General features: G+C 37.8%; 2 protein-coding genes across 2 annotated transcripts; one reads left to right on the top strand and one right to left on the bottom strand.

The window, feature by feature from the left end:
- The first annotated feature begins 6,553 nt into the window (after positions 1–6,553).
- LOC147786529 (uncharacterized) lies at positions 6,554–7,180 on the top strand. Its single transcript, XM_087120493.1, has one exon. It carries the CDS (start codon positions 6,554–6,556, stop codon positions 7,178–7,180), a length of 627 nt encoding a protein of 208 aa, XP_086976619.1.
- Positions 7,181–13,870: 6,690 nt separating this feature from the next.
- Positions 13,871–15,592, bottom strand: LOC111784659 (protein NUCLEAR FUSION DEFECTIVE 4-like). Its single transcript, XM_023665293.2, has one exon. The coding sequence runs from the start codon at positions 15,590–15,592 to the stop codon at positions 13,871–13,873; it is 1,722 nt and encodes a 573-aa protein (XP_023521061.2).
- Between the last annotated feature and the right edge of the window lie 2,071 nt (positions 15,593–17,663).

The following is a 17,663-nucleotide window of genomic DNA, read 5'->3' as shown; positions in this document are numbered from 1 at the left end:
CTCAACAATAGCAGCTATGTTCATACCACCATAGCACCCTTAATAATCTTCCATGAACTCTTCCCTAACTTTGTTGCATAACCTATGCTGTCTAACTAACCAATAGAGATCAGGTTCTTCTTGAGACCAGGAAGATCTTTCTAGTACAAATAATCTTTAATCTGCATCTTCCAGAAACTGAAATTGGATCCATCGAACTTCTCAATTCCAATCCAATCTTTAAGCTTTCCATCTTCGCAGATTGTGGTGACTTCTGCCTAGCTCTGATACAAGTTGTTAGGATCGCACAACAACGCACACACTTGATCTAGATGAACACAAAAAATAGGATAGAGAAAATGCAAGGAGAATATTGGCTAAAGGAATTGTATTGATGACTCCAAGTATGTACAGTAAGAGAGAATACAAAGAATATAGAAAGTACATTCAAAGCTCTGCCTGAGGGGATATATATATGGTTTAGCTTACTATATCTAGTTTTACAAGATATAACCATCTACTATATATAACTATCTATCATATATAGCTTTACCAGATATAGCTTTTTACTATACATAACTATTTATATAAATGACAATTTACTTTATATGTCATTTACTAAATATAGTTTTACTATGTATAATCGTTGACTAAGCTATAAATAAACATCAGGCTCCATAGCCTAACAATATCTCTATCCGATCTTTACGAAATATCTTCAAATATATCTCTACCAGATCTTTACGAAATATCTTCGAAATACATCTCTACTAGATCTTTACGAAATATCTTCCAAATATATCTCTACCAGATCTAGGCATCAGACTCCATATCCCAACAATCTGGAGATTGATTCAGTCAACCCCAACAATCTCCCAATTGGAGATTGATCCAGTCAACCTTAACAATCTCCCACTTGGAGACAGATCCAGTCAACCAAGAATTTCATTATCAATCTGTACCAAACCACTTGAGGTTTTGCACAACCTCAATGTTCCAGCATCAACACAAAATGCTTGTTGGATTCTTTGCACCCTCTATCTCCTCCTAACACATCACCATCTTCCACTAACCTGCTAGTGAAATGGTATCGCTTTCTGTGTTTTGTCTTTGAATGATAAATCGGGTTCCTAACCAACTGTATGACACACTAACTATCTGTATAAAGAATATTCTCGTGCTGCTTCTTGCCCAATTCATCTAGATAGTCTATCATCCGTATCATCTCCTTTCCAGCTTCAACTATTGTCACGTACTAAGCCTCAGTAGATGAAAGAGCAACACATTTTTGAAGCCTAGACATCCCATCATCCGTAGCTTGCTCCCACTTAGTTGTATCCTTCAACTATAGGGCCTCATCAAGGGCTTTCGTTCCCCTTCATTAGTCACCAACCGATAGTGTAAATAAGGTACATACCTATCTGGAATCTGATGACTCTGGATGATCTTTTCAACACCTGCTCAGGTGTCACTTGCTCCTCTTCCAATTCTTCAGCAACAGTCTCATGAGTTTCTTGAGTATCAGCTACAACATCACTAGGTGAATCTTTCAACAACTCAACCTCAACCTCAACTCCAACTTGCTTCACCTCTGGTTCCTCAGCAAGAGTCTCAGGAGTTTCTTGAGTATCCGCTACAACATCACTATATGAATCTTTCAACAACTCAACCTCAACTCCCACTTGCTTCACCTCTGGTTTCTCAGCAACAGTCTCAGGAGTTTCTTGAGTATCTGCTACAACATCGCTCTGTGAATTGTTCTGCAACTCAACCTCAACTCCCACTTGCTTCGTTGTTCCGATACTTTCCTTCAATTCTCTGACAGTCTTTGTGAAGCTAACTCGTTTCTGTTTGCTCATAATGCAGTTCACACAATGACTTATATCAACAGATTTCAGACGTTCCAAAACTCCTTCCAGCATCTTCATTACTTTAACGCTCATATGTCCAAGTCTATTATGCCATAGGCTTGAATTTGAAGCACTCTCAGCAACAGCAGCCATGTCCATACACCCTGTAGTGGTGTACAAAGTTCCAGATTTTGTGCCACGTGCTACCACCATAACACCCTTCACAATCTTCACGAACTCTTCTTAAACTTTGTTGCATAACCTATGCTATCCAACTGACCAATAGAGATCGGGTTCTTCTTGAGACTAGGAATATATCTAACATTCTTTAATGTTCACTGATTTTCTGCCAGAGTTTTTATGCAGACACCCCCTTTTCCTTTGATCTTCAAATCTTTGTTGTTAGCAAGATACACCTTTTCGAAACTTTTAGACTTGAAATTTCGAAACAACTCTTTATTTGGAGACGAATGAAAAGATGCACCTGAATCCAAAATCCAGGATTTAATCGGACTATCCACGCTGAGGATTAAAACATCGCCAATGTCTTCTGCTGAATTTACCGAATTATCGTCATATTCTGATTTGTGATTCTGTTTCCTCTTTGTACAATCTGCCCGAAAGTGGCCTTTCTCTCCACAACACCAACACTTTACATTTGGTTTGTTTGGAGATTTTTCTCGGTTCCTTGATTTTGATCGCCCATTGTTTGGGTCCTCTGATTTACTTCTTCCCCTTCGATCAACACTAAGAGCATTGCATGATGAATCTACGATTTCCCATTTGCAAATACTTTCGCTAAGAACTACATCTCGAATTTCATCAAACTTCACTTCATCAGATCCTTGTGAACTGCTGATCGTGGCAACAATAGTATCCCACGACTTGGGTAAAGATGACATCAAAATCAATGCCTTAATTTCATCTTCGAAATTAATATCCACCAAACTCAGTTGACTTGTAATCATATTGAATTCATTTATATGACCAGCAACAGATCCACCTTCAGACATTTGTAGATTAAACAGCCTTCGCATCAAATACACCTTGTTCATAGTCGACGGTTTCTTGTACATATTCGACAGCGCCTTCAACAGATCTGACGTTGTATTCTCCTTGATAATATTGAACGCCATGTTTTTGGACAGCGTCAACCAGATCAACCCTAAGGCCTGACAATTCTTGAGCCTCCACTGCTCCGTGGTCATAATATCCAGCTTCACCCCCAACAGGGGTTTGTGAAGACCGTTCTGGTACAGACAGTCTTCAATCTATATCTTCCAAAAACTGAAATCGGGTCCATCAAACTTTTTAATTCCAATCTTTGAAATTTTCATCTTCACGGATCCTGGTGAATTTTACCTCGCTCTGATACCAGTTGTTAGCTCTGATACCAATTGTTAGGATCGCTCAACAATGCACACACTCGATCAAGATGAACACAAAGAACAGGAGAGAGAAAATACAATGAGGAGGTATGTACAACAAGATAGAATACAGAGAATGAAGAAAAATACATTTTAAGAGCCCTGCGTGATGGGTATATATATGGTTTCAATTTACTAAATATAGCTTCCAAAGATTTATGTAGATATAATCTAATAAATACATCTCTATCAAATATCTCCAAATATATGTCTACTAGATCTTTACGAAATATCTCCCAAATATATCTCAGACAGATCTAGGTATCAGGCTCCATATCCCAACATAAACATTAACCATACATAGGGTTTTGGGATGTAGTTAGAAACAAAGAGCCAAATCATAAAGTAGTTGAAGAAATTGGAGGATATCCCCACAAGGAAAAGCATCCACAGTGGAGCCACCTCGGCAAGAATTCCGGCAAAAACTCCGAGGTTGGAGCCGAGATCTTTAGCGAACCCCAAGGTATTAAGTTGGGTTTGGTTGTAATCAAATTTCGTTTTTAGGAGTTTGGTGTATGTTCCAAGCAAGTATGGTGAACCACACCCGATCATGATCGGAAAGGAGGTGAGCACCAAAAACCATCGTCATTCAACAACTTGTTTTACAAATTGCCAACTTTCTGTCCCACGGTTGTCATCCATGGGTCACTAAAAATTGATTATTGATTAGGAATAAGAGAAGTCAGCGTTGAATGTGAATGTGAATGAGAATGAGAATGAGGAATGAGGAATGAGGAATGAGGAATGGGGAACAAAGAATAAAGATCAAAGAGTGAAAATTGGGAATGAGATTTCGGGTCCCCAATTTGGTTCCCTATAAAGGAAATTCAGTTCCACAGTTGACGTACCAAACATCTTACCTAAAGCAACGTAGGAAAAGTTTAGTGATGGAAAATGGTGTCCCAAGCTGAAATAAACAGCAACTTCCTCTTCTACACCCCATCAACCGTGAGCTTTCAGGTGAACTTAGCCAAGAAGGATAAAAATAAATAAACCCCCAACAACCCACCCCTTCCATAACATCATTTGCCATTCCTAGTGTCATCGATGCATTTTCACCCTTCTAACATTCTATTTTCTTCACCTTCGATCTATATCTTTTTCGATATGTTCATAACAATATAATTTATGACAAAAGTTGTTTGAAGAATAGGTTCATGCATCTCTATTGACATTTATTGGGTTCACAACTCTCATTTATTCTATTTGTAACCTTTTATTCATAACTCTCATCTATTTGGTTCATAACTCTTTTGATTCATAACTATCATCTATTTGGTTCATCTCTCATTTATTTTGTTCATAAACCTTTTGATTCATCTTTCATTTTGATACATGAATCATCTTGATTCAGGTATGACATTATTGTCTAGGATAATTGAGATGTATTCAGATTGAATGTCATTTTTGTCTTTGTTGAGTGACATATGGGAGGAATTTTGTTTGAGAGACTTTGTAGTGGGAGAGTGTGAGATATACACTTTGTAAACACTTTAATTATTGAGATTTGTCACCCCTCATGTAAGAGAATTTTTTTTCTCCAAACATCATAAATTTTTGCTTCTCTTTGTTTAGTTTCTGTTTGTGGGTGTGTGAGTGCTATCGATCTTGCTTTCGCTTCTGTTACAACAATTAGTATTAAAGCATTTTGATGGTAGTTTTTGGGTATTCTAAAAAATTTAACTTTATTGACCCGAGACGTGCTTACACTCACTATCAATTATCTAAAACAAGTTTTATTGCAAGCATGCTTATTTTCTAGGAAATTATTTTTCAAGAATTTGCACATTGTTGACTCATTGAAAAGGAAGGTGCACATGGTTGATATAGATAGTAACTTTAAATTGTTTTAAGTTTTTTAGTCATTCTATTTTTAGAATCACCTCTCACTAGGATTGATCTAGATTTATTTATATACTTCTCATATATTTTGAGAACACTTGTGGAAACTTACCTCAAAGTAGATGGGTGATACTATTGGTTTTGTCATATATAATCTTTAGTTCTCCGTCATGTTAATGAAAAAAATTACATCTTTAATGAAATTAGATTGTTGTGAAGGTGAAATTAGATTGTTAGAGGGATGAAAATGAATCTATGACACCAAGAACTACAACTGATGTTATGGAAGGGGTGAGTTGTTGTTTGGGATTTATTTATTTTTATCCTTTTGTCCAAGTTCAAGCTCAACTGAAAGCTCATTGTTGACAGGGTGTAGGAGAGGAAGTTGCTGTCTGTTTCAGCTTGAAAACCATTTTCCATTATTAAACTCGGCCTTTGTTACCCTTAGGTAAGATGTTTGGTACATAAACTGTGGAACTGAATTTCCTTTATACGGCACCAAATTGGGACCCAAAATCTCATTCCCAATTTTCATTCTTTATTCTCCATTCTCAGCCACCACTAACTCCTCTTATTCTTGATCAATCATCAAATTCTAGTACCCATTAGCCCGATCGGTGACCATGGGCGACAACCGTGGAGTAGAAAGTTAGCTATTTGTGAAACAAGTTGTTGAAGGATGATAGTTTTCAATGTTCACATATTTTCTAATCATGATCGGCTGCGGTTCACCTTACTTATTCGGAACATACTCTAAACCCTTAAAAACAAAATTTGACTACAATCAAACCCAACTTAATACCTTGGGATTCGCTAAAGATCTCGGCTCCAACCTCGGAGTTTTTGCCGGGCTTTTCGCCGAGGTGGCTTCGCCGTGGATGCTTTTCCTTGTGGGGATATCCTCCAATTTCTTCAGTTACTTTATGATTTGGCTCTCTGTTTCTAATTACGTCCCAAAACTCCATTTATGGCTAATGTTTGTTTACATCTATATTACTTCTAATTCACAGAACTTCCCCAACACCGTTGTTATGGTCACCAGCGTTGGAAATTTTTCCGATCAACGTTGTATCATTTTGGTCCTTCTCAAGGGTTTCGTTGGCCTCGGTGGGGCCATCCTAACTCAAATTAATGTAGCAAGGCAACAAAAATTCTATCGATCTTCTCCTCCTTCTTTCATGGCTACCCTCCATTGTATGTTTCTTGTGTTTTCTTCCAATTCGGACAATCAAAGCTCGAAAGCATCCACAGGAGCTCAAAGTGTTCTACCACTTGCTTTACGTGGCCATAGCGATAGCAGTCTTCCTCTTGTTTCTCACCATAACCCAGAAAAATATTGTTTTCTCTCAGGCTGGCTATGCCAGTGGCGTCGCGGTCATCGTCATATTAATTTGTTTGCCCCTTATGATAGCTATTAAAGAAGAACTTTTTCTCTTCAAACTCGGTAAACAAACTATGAATTCTTCTGTTCTTGTTTCGATTCCGCGTGAGCAACTTGAGGAAATTTTAGAAATTTCTTTGCCGAGTGTCTCACATGTATATAAGAAACCACAAAGAGGAGAAGATTTCAGCATCTTGCAAGCTCTTCTAAGCAAAGATATGACTCTTATTTTCATAGCAACGGTTTCAACATGTGGGTCCTCCGTTGCAGCCATTGACAATCTTGGGCAGATCGCCGAGTCACTTAAATATCCAAATCATTCCATAAGTATACTGGTTTCATGGATTTCCATATTCAATTTCTTTGGTCGGGTCTTCTCTGGTTTCATCTCTGAAACCCTTATGACCAAATACAAATTACCTCTCCCTTTCATGTTCGGTCTTACACAACTTTTCACCTGCACTGGTTTGCTCTCCATCGCCTTCCCTTATATAAATTCAGTCTATGTAGCTTCGTTGATCATTGGGTTTGGCCTTGGAGCCCAAACTCCATTGATATTTGCCATAATCTCTGATCTCTTTGGCCTCAAACATTACTCGACATTGCTCAACTGTGGGCAATTGGCTGTCCCACTTGGATCTTATATAATGAACGTGGAAGTAATAGGGAGGTTTTACGATGCAGAAGCCACTAAAATTTGAAATGTGAAGAATGGGAAGGGCCTAACTTGTGCCGGAAATCATTGCTTTAGTGAATTGTTCATGATTTTGGCTACAGTGACTTTGTTTGGAGCGATGGCTTCGTTTGTGCTAGCTTATAGAACTCGAGACTTCTACGAAGGTGATGTATATAAGAAATACAGAGATGACATAGAGGTTACGCAGTCGAACGTAGAATTATATTCTTTTGATGCTAAGAACAATGAACACAAAAAGAAAACTGATGATCGAAATAAATAAGAGAAACTGCCCAACAAAAACATCAAACTTTAGGACATTCTACTTTGCTTTTAACCTTTTGATTTTGTGTCGTAGATGCTTCATTCTTTTGTAAAGTTTGTAAAGTTTGCTTGAATAAATAAAAATCTTATGCATGACTTAGATCTATGTTCTAACCTTACTCTTTTCTTGAACTTTAAATTAAAAATTTCTTGAACTTTAAATTAAAAATTGCAAGAGGACTGACAAATAGATATCGAAAAGTAAGATGAAATTTTTTGCAAACTTTAAAAACAATAAAATATTTTTTTAAAAAATATAAACCAATACATTTACCATTTATGTACCATTTTAGATTTAATTAAAAAACTAGCATGGAAAACAAAATACAAACTAAGTACCAAAAATCCACCTCGGTGGCCACATAACTCCCAAAATTTTTCGAGGTGGACCAATAAATCAATTATCACCTTAAAAAAGAAAAAGGTAATATCTTGTAAGTATAAATAAACTCAATAAGTAATCTACTTATAGGTTCTTAATTGCATCCATGACTTAATTAGTTACCATTGGTTTTGATCTCGAGTCTAAGAAGTTCGGACCTAGTACAACTATCTAAGCTTTTGGAGCTCCTAAAGTACCTAAGGTAGTTTTCCTGCATGCCATAAACCAAAATGTCGTTTCGAGGAAATTCACGTAACCTGGTGCCGCAGGATCTCCTGAATGGCCTAATTGAGCTTTTGTGTGAACATCTTTCTTAACTAGCTTACATTGTCTAGGAAGTAAATTATCGGTTTCAATAGGAGCAACCTCATCGGTATCATGAATCTTGAACATCATTCATGCAAAGGTGCTGGTAACCCTCCACAGACCTTAACGTCCTACTAAAATGGTGGAAAGCCCTCGTGTGTAGATAAACTACTGAGCCTATTTAGAGACTCTTAACCATTTTCACATATGATAAGAGCATTAACACGAAACAACCTCAATGCACTACTATATGACCAAATGAGTCAAACTCAATAGCACTAATCATGAAGCTACCACTCGACAAGGTATTTTTAGGTCTATTTATGTCCCTAAGAGCATTAATAATTTCCTAGAGGGAATATGAAGTGATCTCGGCTCTAGTGATATCATTCACCACTGCTAATAGGCATGATAAGCTATCAACGTTCTCCTAAATGCTATAATTATAAACTAGGTACTTAAGGACATCTTTAACGGTTTATAACTTACATTCTTGTTTTAAGGATTTTCTGGACTAATTCATGGGGTTAATCATAATCTAGGAGCACTAACGTTCAATTCTTTAAGCATAACTCATGATCCATTGGTCTTTGATTCACTGAAAATTTCCTAACATGATAATTGTGACATAACTCTAGTTCTAGTGCTCTAATCTTATCATAATTTTCTTATTCAAGTTTGTGCAAGGATTTAAATTTTGAAATCCTATTATTAGTGTTTTAACTAAAATCAAAGTTTCTAGCATAGCAAAAATCTTCTTATATAGCTTAAAACATTTAGTTCTCATCGTGGAAGAATGTAGTCTTCTGACACGTATTCTTCTAACATGCAAATCAATATGCTGAGTTTAGCATTCTAATTATGCACTCTAGCTATTTAAAATAATCATGCTCATAAGCTATCATATCCCAACAATTCCTAATATAACAACTTATGGGTCATTTTGTCCTTCGGCCCATTATGGGTCTTGATTGGTCTTAACACAATACCGGCAAAAGAAAGAAAAGTTGGAAAGTTGAGAGAAGTAGAAGAGAAGAAAGAAAGAGTGGCCAGAGTACTCACCGGACCACCGCCGGAATTCGCCCTCAACCTTGATGTAGTTTCATGGACCTCTTTCTTGAAGTTATAGTGAGGTTCAAGAGGTCGGAGTCCTATTTCTTCCGTCAACAAACCGAGAAGGTCCGTGAGGTGAGTTATTGGTATTCTTCAGATCCAAGACCACCATTTGCGACTCATGAATATGTTCATATAGGAGGATTGCTCTACAAGATCAGTGAAGAAACTTGCCCGGGAAATGTGACTGATATCGATATTTCGAGGTCTCTTTCCAAGAACTATAAGGAGGCGAACGACCTATTTTTAACTCTCTTATTTTGGTCTATGTTGAAGTAAAGTTTAAGAAAAAAAATATCCAGACCCAGTTTAAATCACGGTCTATAACTTTACCAACGAAACTATACCAGATTTGGATTCTGTATCAAAAGATATGAAAAAAGAGAAAATGGGAAAAAATCTAACAAAAAATTTGATTAGAGGGAGGGGGGAGGAGAGGGGGGGGGGGGGGGGGGGAGGGCGATAGGAGAAACGTGTCGAGACCAGAGAGGGACAGAGTCAAGTTTTGGGTGGAGTCACGATTCGTATGCCATGTGGAGCAATGCAGCTTTGTCCTTTCTGTGACGGTCTGACCCAACCCACTAACTCGAGTAACGATCCCAACCCAGCGAAGCAGTCGACCCACTGTCCAACCTTAACTGCCATCCGAAACCCAGTCCGTGACTCGCGTGTGAGACCTGCGATTGGAATCCTCCTGGGCACTCGGGGCGCGCGGAAGGTGCGTGTAAGCTCCTTTTAGGCCCGTTCGATTTCTATTTGTCCGATTTTTATCTCGATTCTAATCCTAACCATGTTTTTATGTGAATTAGGACCTTATTGGAGAAAATCAGTATTTTTAGAAATGCTATTTGTGTAGAAACGCTAAATGAAGGGCATGCGTCAATCATGTAAGTCACCGGATTTTTAGGAAGCAATACTCGTAGGGATTGCTTGGAATGCATGCATGCTAGTGAATTTACCTTAGGTGGCAGCTTTCCATGACTGAATTTTAGTAATGTGATTATTACGAGTTTGGATGTAATATGTGAAGCATTATGAGAATCGTCTGAGTGTTGTACTTATGCTTTAAACTTCCGCTATATATGTATGTGTTTAATTCATGGTTAAAGGAAGATGAGAATTTGTGAACTTTGTGCTCTGGAAGCATGATGATTGCTTGTGTTATCTTTCTTGTTGAATAGGAAGGAATTATGAGCGTAGATTAGGGTGCTTGTGACTAAGTATGCTAGACGAGATCCTAGATTGGGAGACCTCTAGAACACCGTGCATATAGACCCGCAAAATGATTACTGGCAGATCCAGAGCCTAGAATTCCAAACCCGATAGGTTTGTGAGAGTAGGCACGAGAATCCTAGAGATGCATGAATCCAAGTCTAAGCCACCAAGTTCCATCCTAGAAAGGATAGTAGAACACCACGGTAAGTGTAGGTAGCCCGCTAGAGTTGAGCAGTGTGGGTAGTATCATCAGAATCTCCACTTCCCTCTCTACTCCGATACCGTACCGTCGAGACAGAGCTCCGGTACGAAGATCGGTGAGCTTGGCAGATCCAGATAGGGAAGTGTGACAGGTGCCCAGACTTAGTGGTGATAGCTAAGGGGTCTTCTGAACAGGACTCCTGGGCCGTAGAAACCCGTCCCTGAGCGGGGGACGTGGAGCCACGTAGGATGACTTAGTAGCTGACCGGCACACAGGGGGTCGCACCCCGAGTTTAGTGGATGTATGGTCCCATGAGAGGGTTGTCAGCTAACCTCTTCGGATGATGTTCAGAGAGAGACGTATTCAGATCCAGCCATACGATCCCCTCAGATTTACTTATGAGGTCGCCTCACCTCAGGACACTGACCATTTCACTGCATATGATGGGCAAGCCTCCTAAGATACAGAAAAGAGAGTTGTAGCTTAGATCACTCTCCTAAGAAACCTGAGAAAGACCGTGGATACGTAGATAAGGATGCGAAAAGAGACTACAAGTAGGTTGCTTACTGAGTATATTTTTGTACTCACCCCTTTCTCCCCTTTTTTTTCAGTACCCGTCGATACGGAGAGGTGTTCGAGAGCTGCACTGTCACAGTGGGGTGTCATTCTAGAGCGTTAGTCCCTTGTCGTTTTTTTAGAGTTTTGTATTTTTCTTCATAATTGTATTTTATTTTATTTTAATTTTGTATTTAATTTTGGTGTCATTCACTCCTTTTTCTTGTTTTAAATTTTATCAAATTTTCATCTCCTATTTTATCTTCTTTTTAATTTCATTTGTTTTTTATTTCATCTTTTTAGTCACGATTTTGTTTTTTTGAAACCTCAAAAACCGGGTCATGACATTATGTATGTTAAATGTCTTAATATGTTGTCGTGAGTTAACAGTCATGTGATGCATGTAGTAGCAGCTCTATTTCAAAAGAAAATATGGTCATTACAATTAGCAGAAAGGCCATTTTTTTTTTTTTTTTTTTTTTTTTTTTTTTAGTTCTGTCGACAAAAAAGTCTTATAATAAAGTCTTATGTTAATAATGACATGAATAATCATATTAAAATGAAATTTTAAAAAAATTAGGGATACAAAAATTTGAATCTTCCCTCTTAGAAAATATCTCTTTCAAAGGACATGAAGGGACATCCCTATTTGGTTCATGTTCTGATGCTTGATACAAAGATTTGAATCATAAGCAACAAATAATGTAATGAGGGGATATCCCTATTTAGTTCTCTGATAGCTCTGGATCTTTTCAACGTTTGCTCAAGCGTCAATTCCCTCCTGCACCATATATCTTTTTAGATATGTTCACAACAATATAATTTCAAACCAATATAATTTCATGAAATATACCATTTACCATGATTTTTTGCTACTCCATCTTCCTTTTTAAACTCATCCTAATCTCCCTAATTTATGCATAATTTTTATGTTTCTTGAATTCTATACTTTTCTAAAGTTCATTGATCTCTCCAAACTTTCACTTTTTATTTTTTAATCTTATTCTTTAGAGAGGGTTGTTTTGAAGATATTGTTTTGAGTATTCAAATTGTAAATCTACTCTTCAACTCAGCTGTGTTGTATTCTTCAAAATTTCAACATCTATAACGGTTTGATCTTGAGTCGTAGAAAGAATTGAGTTTGCTTTTAAACTCGTAAAAAGAGTTTGTAGCAGTTTTACTCTGATGTGTGGAACGAGTCAAGAAAGATTTGTAGCAGTTTTACTCTGATGTGTGGAAAGAGTCCAGAAAGATTATTTTCAAAATTCTCAATAGGTACTTATTGAGTGGAGTAAGTCGAGTTTGATTGAACCACGGTAAAGCTACCGTGTTATATTCTCTTCTAACACTATTGAAGTGTGAAATTAATATTGTGATTTATTCCTTATTCTAAATCTTTCATAATTATTTATGGTTTTGAATAGAACTATTATTACTTGATGTGTTAATTATTAATTGTGATTTTTAATTGATCTAAATAATTCGGAAAATTAAGCATATTTAAATACTTTTTTTTTAGAACCTTATTCACCCTCTATGTTGCCATATCCATTCAATAGAGGTGACATTTGACCACAAAATTCCTTAGAGCACATCTGATCCTTAGGGTTGAGTACAGGATCCTTAAGATAAATTAGTTAGTCACTTTATTTATGTCTATGTCGTGATCCTGTGTATCTTATAATTATGAGGTGCTACCTCGTTTTAGTTCCAATATTGAATGATTTGTCAGGGTCATCGTGGAATAAACTTGATCAATACCGAATTTTTATCTACAAAAGATTGGTTGGTGAACAGATCCATATTGTCGTGTCAAGTTTTAAGAGGGAACGACCCTTGTGTCTACCAACTACGAAGTACTCGTATGACTTCTCTTCGAGCTTGTAGGCGAAAAAGTAGGAGCTCTATTGGGAGACCCATGTCTATTTTAACGTATGATACTAGCACATATCAAGTTCTATTCTTCAGCATCTCATAAAAGTTCAGTTAACTCATTTTAACTTTGTCCTCCATCAAAGTAGTTTTTCACAAAGAAAATTAAGTTCATACCATTTAATTAACTATGAAAAACTTGGCTCAAATAACTATGAAAAACTTGGCTTTTCGAAAGTTATTTCCCTTCGATTTTATTAAAAGAATTGTCCCTTTAAATGTAACAGCCCAAACCCACTGCTAGCTAGTATTCTCCTCATTTTGCTTTTCTTTTGAGTTTTGCCTCAAGATTTTTAAAATGTGTCTGCTAGATAATGAAGAATCATTGTATGATGTATTGAACAATCATTTTTTCCAATACTTCAGGTTCTATCCATCAGAAGGTCTTCTAAAAGATCATCACTAATTTAAGAAGATTAATCGATCTTGTTAGAGCATGAGTTCACTATTTAGAAGTTTCTCTAAAAAGTTTTAGATATTTATATATATTTTGGAATAATATAAAAAAATTCAAATATTTGGTCAACATTTAATAATGAAATGGATAATCATATTAAAATGAAATTTTAAAAAATTTAGAGATACATACATTTGAATATTCCGTCTCAAATATCTTTTTCAAAGGACCCTTAGGGTGTCCTCAAATTGAGTGAGCATGGGAGGTTTGAAAGATTAATGGTTTGAATTTAATCCTCAATGTTCTTCTTGTTATCTAAGCGATAGAACTCCATTTCGGTTTGGGGAACCCATATCTCCTCGTTAAAGTTCTTATACACATCCCTTTTGTAGAATTCTCGAGTCCGGTAAGCCAACACAAACATAACCACAGCTCCAAACAATGTGGTTGCAGCCAATATTGTGAAAGACCCACCAAAGCAATGAGCTCCGGTGCAAGTTAACCCCTTCCCCGCAATCTGCTTATGTTCACGTAAAGCTTCCATATCGTACAACTTCCCAACAACATCCACGTTCAGTATGTAAGACCCAAATGGGGCTGCCAATAACCCACAATTGAACAGCGTCGAGTAACGTTTAAGACCAAACATCTCAGATATTACGGCAAATAGCATTGGATTTTGAGCTCCAAATCCAAACCCAATAATTATGGCAGCTAAGTAGACGGAGCCTGGGAAAGGGTAGGCGATGAAAAGCTGGCCAATGCAAGTGATGAGAAAGGCAAAAGCAAAGGTTAGAGGACGAGGCAACTTGTATTTGGTCATGAGGGTTTCTGAGATGAAGCCAGAGAAAACTCGGCCGAAGAAATTGAATATGGAAACCCACGAAACAAGGATGCCTATGGCTCGTTGTGGGTAGCCAAGTGATTCCCCAACTTGACCTAGATTATCTATAGCGGCTAGAGAGGACCCACATCCAGAAAATGTAGCTAACCAAATAAGAGCCATATCTTTGCTGAACACGGCTTGCAAGATGGTGAAATCCTCCCCTCTTTCAGGCTTGTTCCATATGTTTTGGCAACACGAGGGCGAAACCTCGGGGACTTCTGAACTGGCAGAGGTAGCGAGGGTGGGAGGGTTTTGGTGAAGCATGGAGACTGGGACAGAAGGACTAGCGGTTTGCTTGTTGAGTTTGTAGAGCAACAACTCTTCTCTACATGCGATTAAAATGGGTACGCATAGTAAGAAAACCACAAAGGATGCGCCACCTACGTACCCAGCTTGAGAGAAAATCACTTGTTTTTGTGCAATGGTTAAAAACAAGATGAAAATGGCCAAAAGAATTGAGACGTAAAGTAACTGGTAAAACACTTTGAGTTCATCGGGATGCTTACGGATACGGATTGGTCGAATTGAGGGGAAAAGGATGAAGATTAGGAGAGAGGGGAGCCATGCGAAAAGAAGAACCAGATTGGATGGATCATTGTGGCCGTAAATGGCTAAATAAAGTTGGCTTATGATGGCACCTCCAATACCCACATATCCTTTAAGAAGACCCAAAATGATCCCTCGTCGGTCGGGGAAGTTTCTCACGCTCGTCACCATAATGGCAGTGTTGGCCCAATTTGAAGAATTAGTACCGAAGCAAACCAGAATGAACATTTGCCAGAATTTTGGCTTGGCGATCCGGGCAGTTATGGAGAGCCAAATCAAGAAGAAGCCGGTGAAGTTTTGAAATGCCCCAATTATGAAGAGAACCCACGTCGGAGTCACCTCCGCCAGAAGCCCCGCGATAATTCCGATGTTCGACCCGAGATCTTTGGCGAATCCCAATGTGTTAATTTGGGTTTGGCTGTAATCAAATTGGGTTTTTATGACTTTGGAATATGTTGGAAACACGTAAGTGGTGCCGTTGCCGATCATCATTATCAGTCCCGCGAATACACTAAACCATCGTCCTGCTACCACTTGTTTGATGAAAGCCCAAGCTTCTGATCCTCCCTTGTTGCCCATATCTTTTCTTGGTGCAATTCAGTGCCTCACTCTTTTAAAACCAATTCAGTTCCATAGTTTGGTGTGCTTTGGTAAATTTTAATGGACAACAAACCAAACTCAAACTTCCTCATCTTCATCATTATTGTCAGCCTAACCATTTTCTTTTTTTACCCTAAAATAACCCAAAGCATAACTACATGCTCTCACCAAAATAAGACATTCATTCATTTGTAGGTTACAAGTTTAGTCCCTTCTACTTTAATAAGCATTTCATCAAAACTAAGCACCAATTTTTCTTAACCCACATTTAATTACTAATTAATTTAGTTGAATGTGATGACACAGAAATTCAAGCAGATACTCTAGACAACGTTGAATTATCATGTTCCTGGTTTGAACAAAAATCTTAGCTTCTATATCACAAATAACAGATTTAGGAAGCTATGCTCTTTTTTGGTCTTAAAGATATTCAAATTCATGTTGTTGCTGATATCATATTCTGTGGAAAAAGAAAGAATCTTGTCTGTTTTATCAGCTAGTGCTGAATCTATCAAGAAAACTGGTCATAATGCAAACTCAACGCTTTGGCGTGCTCATTTGAGTCATGTGGATTTTTAGTTGTTGTAGAAAATATCCACAAAACAACTTCTTGATGGTGTCCTTGTTTTTAAAGCTATTCAGCATGATGCGATTTGTCCCAGACTGCCAATATGGCAAGTTTCATCGTCTTCCTTTCCCAAGCTCAAGGAGTAGAGCTTCAACAGTATTGGAATTGATCCATTCTGATCTTTTGGATCCAACGTGAACAGCAAGCTATACCGGCCTTCAGTACGTGATGGTGTTTGTGGATGATTTCTCTCATTTCAGTTAGGCATACTTCTTAGAACACAAAACTAAAGCTTTTTCAAAGTTTATTCAGTTTTGTTAAAGATGACATATTTGTTTAGATTGTTGTATCTGATTAAATCTCCTTATCAGAGCTATTTTCTTAAGGGATCGGTGAGATCAAAATGGAAGGAGAATCCAGTTTTTCAGCTGTTGCACCACCAGTCTTCGATGGAGATAATTATCAAATGTGGACAGTTCGTATGGAGACTTATCTAGAGGCTTTGGATCTTTGGGAAGTAATAGAAGAGGATTATGAGGTCCCTCCGCTTCCAGCAAATCCTACTGTAGCACAAATCAAAGTACAGAAGGAAAAGAAAACAAGAAAATCAAAGGCAAAAGCTTACCTATTTTCCGTTGTATCTCAAATGATCTTCATGCAAATAATGTCCCTCAAAACAGCAAACGAAATCTGGGATTATATCAAGTTTGAATATGAAGGAGATGAGAGGATTCGTGGAATGAAAGTCTTGAATTTGATTAGGGATTTCGAGTTGCGGAAGATGAAGGAGTCGGAGTCGGTGAAAGAGTACTCTAACAGACTTCTCAGCATTGCCAACAAGATGAGATTGCTTGGTTCTGTGTTAAATGATTTCAAGATGGTTGAAAAGCTGCTAGTCACTGTTCCAGAGAAGTTTGAAACCACCATTACTACTCTGGAGAACACCAAAGACTTGTCAAAGATTTCTCTTATAGAGCTCCTGAATGCTTTACAGGCATAAGAGCAAAGGAGGCCTATGAGGCAAGAAGGGGTGATTGAAGGTGCCTTACATGTCAAGCATCAAGACGACAGGTATAAAACAAGAAAATTTTCAAAAACCAATCGACGAATGGAGATCCATTTGCCAATTATTAGAAGACAAAAGGAGGAGGTTTCGAAAAATCCTAGTGTTGGAGAAGACCTGATGCCTTTTGCTCCAAATGCAATCAACTTGGACATGAAGCTGTGATCTACAAAGCCAAAGATCAGGTGAAAGAAGTAGATGCACATGTAGTTGATCAAGAAGAAGAAGAAGAAGATCAATTGTTTATGGTCACTTCTTCCTTAGGCAAAGAATCAAGCGAGAGTTGGTTGATTGACAGTGGGTGCACAACTCATATGACATATGACAAGGAGTTTTTTAAGGAATTAAGAGACATTGAAGTCAAGAGAGTGAGGATTGGCAATGTTGAACACTTGGAAGTCAAGGGAAAAGGCACAGTA

Source organism: Cucurbita pepo, chromosome 20 (assembly GCF_057944985.1).
Source record: "Cucurbita pepo subsp. pepo isolate OVF chromosome 20, ASM5794498v1, whole genome shotgun sequence".
Classification (NCBI taxonomy): domain Eukaryota; kingdom Viridiplantae; phylum Streptophyta; class Magnoliopsida; order Cucurbitales; family Cucurbitaceae; genus Cucurbita; species Cucurbita pepo.
The sequence above is the reverse complement of the archived record's forward strand: the minus strand, read 5'-3'. Positions and strand labels throughout refer to the sequence as shown.